This window comes from Ambystoma mexicanum, chromosome 13, assembly GCF_040938575.1.
Source record: "Ambystoma mexicanum isolate Mex_15411 chromosome 13, UKY_AmexF1_1, whole genome shotgun sequence".
Classification (NCBI taxonomy): Eukaryota; Metazoa; Chordata; class Amphibia; order Caudata; family Ambystomatidae; genus Ambystoma; species Ambystoma mexicanum.
Genome location: NC_090938.1, coordinates 353,867,387 through 353,875,051, shown reverse-complemented (window position 1 = coordinate 353,875,051; position 7,665 = coordinate 353,867,387). Strand labels below are relative to the sequence as shown.

General features: G+C 46.8%; 1 gene segment (V, D, J or C); it reads left to right on the top strand.

Moving 5' to 3' along the window:
* Positions 1-301: 301 nt before the first annotated feature.
* On the top strand, positions 302-869 carry LOC138520351 (immunoglobulin heavy variable 3-30-like). The segment is given in 2 exon segments: positions 302-362; positions 463-869. Coding segments are annotated over 2 exon segments (468 nt in total).
* The last annotated feature ends 6,796 nt before the right edge of the window (positions 870-7,665 follow it).

Sequence of the window (7,665 nt, the reverse complement as noted above, 5' to 3'; positions counted from 1 at the left end):
AAAGACTTGGTAGAGTCTCTCCCAGGGGTTATTCACCCAAGAACAGGTCATTGGGCTGTGTTGGTGCTGGTAGAGAGATTCCCAGACCCCCCTTTGTTTTGTAATAATATAATATGTCTCAACTTAAATAGTGCAGTCCCACCCCCTCCACCATGTTTTGTCCTCAGATGTATTTACATAAACTGGTCACATGTTCCACATTGTCATGCAAAGCTGGGCCAGGGCGTGAAGTTAAATCGGGGTGACTGTAAAGGGCTCTTAAATCTTGGACATTTGTGGTATTTCTAGAATTCGGGGGATCATGTCATCCCACCTTCTCAGCAGCATGTGGATATTGGCTTTCCTGCTACATGGCTTCACTGGTAAGAGCGTCACATCCTTTTCAGGAAAATGCACTGCTAATAATTAGATATTTGAACAGGCGATTGTAATATGGTTAGCTCTCTCTTTTTGTATTTTCAGGCGCTGTCGCCGATATTCTCCTGACCCAGGTCGGCGACGCTGTTAAGAAGCCCGGGGAGTCTCATGAACTCTCCTGCCGGGGATCCGGGTTCAGCTTTGGGGGTTATGATCTGCACTGGGTCCGGCAGGCGCCCGGGAAGTGTCTGGAGTGGGTGGGGTACATATATCCAGATGGAAGCCAGAAATATTACTCGCGCTCCGTGCAGGGCAGGTTCACCATCTCCAGGGATAACCCCAGCAGCACCGTGAGGCTACACATGGGCAGCCTGAGGACGGAGGACACTGCCAAGTATTACTGTACCAAAGGCCCACACAGCAGCACAAACCAGCCCCTCCCTGTACACAAACCACAGGCACTGGCAGAGCCTGAGCGGGTTCCTCTTTTAAGTCTTTCTCTGTCGCCCTAATGGGGCTTCTGAGGCCTTGACTTGGAGATCGACGCTGGTAGTCAGCAGGGACGTCATTTCACCAAAATGCCAGGGGTAGAGGAAGTGACATCACACGACCCTTGACCCCTGGTGACATCACAGGAAGTGATGTCATTTGACCCCACCCCGAAGTGATATCGCGGGATGCGATGGAACGCGACCTTTAACCCGCTGACAAAACAGGAAGTGCTATCACATAGCATTCTACACTACAAAAAATATGGTTATGATATCACTATAATGTGATGTACATTTCATACAAGAATGGATCGCCATATGTATCGTTAAGATCAGTGTGTATAGGTCCATATTACCAAATTACTGTGAATGCAAGCAGACGTCCATGACCAAATAATAATGATGTGTTATTATATAGCACTTACGCTTAAGCGCTTTAAAAAGAAAAAATATACACCCAATATCACCCAACCTGTGTTGGTACTCATTTATCGACCTCAGAAGGATGAAAGGCTGAGTTGAGGCGTTTAAGAACAGACTAAATCAGTGACTCACCCCCTGAAGTGTGCCTGAAATAAACCTTTAATGAGTCTAGCAATTATTGTATAGAATTCCAGAAAGACACATTATTTGGTATTCCTAATCTTTCTTATTTAGGGTCAGTGCTGAAAGTGTTAGACTTGTGTCACTCCTTTTCTTCTTTTTCTTCTTTTTTTTAAGGGGCTTTAACAAGAAAGCCAGCTACTCCAGAACTAAAGAGCCACATGGTGCTCGCCACAGCCCATGAGCTTGCATTACAAAGGTCGCAAGGGTGACCACAGAGGTCTGGCGACCCCTAAATGACGTCCCTGGTAGTCAGCCCCAGTCACTTCTGGGGTGGTGGTGCTTTTGTGTCATGCTGTTTGTCATTATTTGGGGTCAGATCAGGAACTCCAGGGCTTGTGCTTGAGGCAGTCCCCCCCCCACATGATTTAAATCGGCCCTCAAAGTGCCTTAGGAACCAATATCCAGCCCTCCCCTCGAGTCTCTTCTGCACGAGATCAAAATGGTCGAAGTAACACATTTATTTAGCAAAACACCCGGTTATTGCTATTTTTTGGGGTGGGTGTGGTTGGGTGGGAGGATTGCAGTATGTGTGGTAATTGCAGTAGTTCCTGGGGAGACTATCACAGCATTGCTATGAGAACTGTGTCTCTATACATGCAGCTGCTACTTGTCTCTCATCACCAAATGCTCTCACCGGACATGATGGCAACAGCAGCGAAGCAGGGACGCTGCATCGACACTCACAGCCACACCTGCATTTCCTCGAGGCGCGTGAAATGAATGACAGCCCAGTACAGGACACCTTAGGTGTTAATGATAGACTCGGGAGAGTCAGGGAATCCATGGGAAAGGGCGGAGCCTGGGGTCAGGCCTGGCTCTAGGAGCCCAACAGGGGCCGAGCCAAGAGCACCGCCATGTACATCCTGGAATGGAATACTTCAAAGCCGCTCACCCGATGCAATTTAAATTATGGTAAAAGTATATAAAGGAAGAATATATAAGAGCTCATCAAAAGAAGCTTAATTTTTCAGCACATTTAGGGTGACGTTTATTACATTTGCACTGCTTTGAAAAAACCCAGGCAGGCTTTATAAATGTACCTTAAAAACAGTGTTTCGGGTGGTGCGCTGCAGGAAGCGTGCGGGAATGGCCATAGGGATTAACATTGCCAAGAGGAGGGCAAAATCTACTTGTGTGTGGGGATCTAACTTCTTTGCACGTTCTAATGAGACTATTCTGGTGCAGCTTCAATGTTACAAGCAGTTAACACTCTCCTTCAAGTCTAAAAACCACACACTTAAGGACTGCTGTGAGAATGAGCTGCTTCCTGTCCTCCCTACCCTTCCAATCACTTCACTGACAAGTATTAACCCTCCATCCCTTCAAATCACTCCCCTGACATGCAAGTACTAACCTTCCATCCCTACCAATCACTCCCCTGACATGCAAGTACTAGCCCTCCATCCCTTCCAATCACTTCACTGACATGCAAGTACTAACCCTCCATCCCTTCCAATCACTTCACTGACATGCAAGAATTAACCCCACATCCCTTCCAATCCCACCCCTGACATGCAAGTACTAACCCTCCACCCCTTCCAATCACTCCCCTGACATGCAAGTATTTACCCCAAATCGCGATTTCCATTGCCTAAACATGTATGCAGGTACTAACAATTAAATGCTTTACTTTAGTAATTGCAGGCAGGGGAGTTGCTAGGTCTGGAAAAGACCCGGGGCTAAGCTGATGTCGGAACAGTTGGGACTGGGGGCTAGCTAGTCTTTTGGCTGTAGCTCCTGAGATTCTATCCGGGGCTACAGCCAAAAGATCAGGGGCTATAGCCCCCTTAGCCCCCCCTTAGCAACGCCCATGATTGCAGGGCCTTTGCTAACAGTGAAGCTCAGGCACAGTTTAACATCTGTGTCCTGTTCTGTCTGGCCCTGGCTCCGTAGGTCAGCCATGTCATAGCTCAAAAGATCAGATGGGGGGGACTAGAGCCAGATCTGCTCAATGGTGTTGTGCCACTGCCAGGAAGCAGTCTTAAAATAGAGCAAAGGGCCTTCACCATTCCACGGGTGAATGGGATTGGTTGTGGCCCATTGAATAGGTGGGAGAGGCGACTGCAGCGGTGCAGGAAAAATCATAATGAACACATACAGAGGAAATAAAATAAATGCAGCCTGGGTCGCCTCCCGGTACCGAGCCCCCATGCATTTGCTTCACTTCTTGTGCATTGATTTTCCAGCGCCACTGCAGTCCCCTCTTCCGATACTGCAGCGGAGAGGGCAAAATAGAAATAAATGCAATAAAAAGGAGGACAAATAAAACGTGGCCCTGGAGGGCGCCAGGGTGGCATATATTGTATTTACTTTTTATGCATGTATTTATTTTTTGTCCACGCTGCTCCCGTCCCCTCTTCATGGACTGCAGCGGCCTGGGCAAAATCGAAACAAACACACTGGCTGCTTCGGTGACTCCCTGTTCTGCCCCCAGCCAATCCTGTTGTGTGGGGTTGGGATAGGAAGTTTGTGGCTGGTAGTCTGTGGGTGGGCCCAGCACGCAGCGTAAGATGCATTTTTTTTTCTTTATCCCGCTTCTGTTTTTCGCCTGTTTAGATAGCCATGGTGGGGCCTGTAGTAGGCCATGGAGTCTGGAGGTACCAGCCCTAAACGAAGGTAAAGCTGGAGCCCCTATTTCAGCACGAGCCAGCCCAGACCTCGCCATGCTCGCCCACCTCTACTCAATAACTGTAGTATAAGTCAGTGCAGAGGTAGTGTCCGTGCTGTGTGGTTCTGCACAATGTCAGCATAGGGGGTGCAGCTAGACAACTTGTGTTTGTGCACATGGTGCTGCAGTAATGTGTAGTGCTGTCGAGATGGACAGGGAGGCAAGAGCGATGGCCTTGTCCCTGCGGATGCTGTGTTTAGTGACCCATTTGTTGTATTGTGGGGGTGCACAGTTGAGGCCTGCATCCTCTCAATGTTGAGAGACTTGCCTGCTTCTAAGCTGGTAAGAGCAAAAATGGTAATTCTCACAGGCAGACATTTGCAGGTGTGTTACTCTGCCTGTCCTATGAATCTTATATGTGTTGTGTAGCCTGTAGCTGTGTGCCTGTGATTTGCTTGAGTATGCAAAACAAGAAAATACCGCCGGACAGTGGAATGGAGCGGAGCAGGAGAAGGGGCAGTATTGGCAGCAAGGGATGGCACGGGCATACTTGAATGTTTAGAAGTTGTGGCAGGTCTCTCATTCTGGATTCAATTTGGGATCTCTAGTGAACTGGCTTTGACTTAGTGAACTGCATAGGTGGACACTAGGTTTCCATCTTTGCATAATTCATACTATTAATGCTTGGAAGGCTTGTTGCAAGTTTTGTCTGGGATGGGCAACCGGTGGCATTCTTTGTGCGTGGCACCATCTTGGACTTTTGAGTTATTGATTGAACGAGTCATAATTGAGACTTAGGTTGGCTGCGAGCATTTGTGATGTTTGGTACCCCACAGATGAACCAGCATTACACAGTGTGGATTAGGATAGGTCCGGTCCATGTTTGGTGCTTGGATCCCCTTTTATCGCTCTTCATCAATAGACTGGCCACATAAACAGGATTCAAGTTGGGGCACATGTATTGTTTGGAGCATCAATTTCCAATTTGGCATAAGTATGGTAGTCAGCTGCAAAAGGTGATTGACTTCTACCATATCTAGCACATTTTTAAGGGCCAATCCTGACTTTGGGGCAATCGGCTCACATGTCCCTTCTGGTACCTCCACCTGCAGCCAGTCTTGACAGTGCATTGCTGAGGGGTGGAAAACTACCTCTTTATCTTCATACAGGTCACATTCCACAGCCCTTGGGGTTGCTCTAGTGGGAATTGGGGCAGCCCTGGTTAGTTGTACTATTCTTGACATTGACTTTGGGCAACCTCTTTATCGGTTCTAAAATATCCCACGATGGCACCATGCGTCAAAGATGGTCTTAAAACACACCAACTCTCAAAGATAGCTCATGGTTTTGTAGAAGAGCAGATAAATACATCCCCGGTATATCCTGCTGCCCTACCTCCCTTGTATTGGAGACATCAGGTGGCAGAAACGGTAGGTCAGTTTACTGGTATTCCTCCAGAATTACCAGTGACCAGCAAACCTCTAATGGCCCCATATGTCTCCTATCCTGATACCCGAGATTCCCTGCAGGACTTTGAGAAGTTTAGTGTAAGAGGAGATCTTCCCAGCAAGGCTTCAGAAGGGTTTCACATTTACTTACAACCCAGATACTCATTCTGCTGGTTCCAAATTGTGGTTCCAGAAAATACCAAAGCCAATTTGTAAAATGGGGGATTTGCCCAGGTGCGCTTCCATATTGTGTTTGCTTTGTCTCCTGCCTAGAAATACATGTGCATTCTATTTCTTTCTGCAACCATTGCACAGTACATAGGAATGTGTGCTTCACTTTTTGTGTTCTTTTGACCTTTGCCCAATATCAAGTTTCACACCATATTCATGGGGGCACTTGCCAGCCAGCTGCCCAAAGGTAGGTTAAACATTTCAACTGCTGTGAATCCACGTAGTCATGACATGACTAAATAATCACCACGCGCGCCACAGTCAATGGATTAATGGGGCTACAGCCCACCTGACATTCTGGGTCATTACTGATTGAACAGGACACAGAGGATAACATGTCTTGGGCTGCGCTGGCAAGTCCAAGGCAATTGCTGGGGTAACACATGTAATTGTAGCAGCAGCACCAGGGATGGGTTTCTTCCAACTGAAAGCCCCCACTTTGATTCAGTTAACTCCACAACCGGTGGCCCCTTGCAAGATAATCTCAGTGAGCCATGGGTAGTGTATCTGTAAACGAAACAAAGGACAGACGCCTTAGCAGTGAAACAGATGACATCATAATAAATTATTAATGAAAATATGTCGGGCGTGGTCTAGTAATCCGATTTTCAACACTTGAATGGCAGTATAGAGATTGGGAGGGTAAGATGAACCAGGAGACAACTCGACTTCACAGCGGGGCTCACATACCAGATTCCAGGCAACGGGGAGATTTATAGCAGATTTTAGGATATAAGTTTTAGCAGAAGAGTAGATGCCCTAACACCCAGGGAAGGAATTGGGCTGGAACAAGATGGAACTGTGCTCCAGCAAAAATGAACTTGCCGGATTGCCCTTCCGTGTAGAGCCGAGGCCCAAACCCCCAAATTAAGGAGGCTCTTCTGAACGCTGTGCTTTAGCAGTCTCTATGGGAGAGGCGATATGCACTGACTTCACAAACTGCATCCGAAAGTCGTTCCTTTGCTCACCAGTACAGCCCAAACTTGGTGAAACCGTCGAGAGCTGTATATATGTCTCATCCGTTGCACACATGTTACTGTCATGGTGACTATTCTGACAGACGAAAGGATCATCTTACTAAGCATGCATTGCATGTTCAGAAGAAATGCACATCTGAATTACTATCACAGACATGTTTGATCAATTGGTGGTCATTCTTGTGTTCCCAAAATGCACTCTGTTTTTATTGAAAGCAGCCATCATCCTATATTCACGGCACCCACATTATTTGACACCTAGCCCTGCCCTCTGTCCCGCCCACACTAGTGACAAACCGCCTGCTCCCCACCATATACTTCCTCCAGCGCACACGTGAAGGGGGCGGGAGAGGTTGCCCCAGTAAATGTTCTCCATGTCCAGCACTTCTGACACCTTATTGGGTGAAGAATTCCCACAGAAAGAAAGTGAGTCAAAAAATAAAGCTGCTTTTTAAAGCTGAGTTTATATCCCTGAGGTCTACTGGTTTCACATGCAAAGAAAAGCGGGCTTACATGCTATGACATGTGGACTACATTCTGGATGTGGAGACACAGTTACATTGATGCTCTTATGGCTAAATATGTTTATATTAGGCTTTAGAAATGGTCAGGGTGCTTTAGGTGATTTTAGTACTTTGCAAATGAACTCTATAAGATTGTATTATTGATGTTCTTGATGGCCAAAACCAACACTTTTTCTATCTAGGTAAATAATCTGGTGTCTGAATTGAAGAGCTGATCACCATCCTTACCACTTAACCAAAGTGTGTGATCCTCAGCAAATACTTTCATCTCAGTGTTCCTTTAAAACAAACATGGGAGGCCTTAAAGTGATTCACACTATTTAAAAAATGAAAACACGTATTTTTCAGATTTGAGGATTTTACACAGAAGTGGTGTCCCCTCATACGCCTCTCCTGGTGGCTCCCCAAGCATTCATCTGGGCC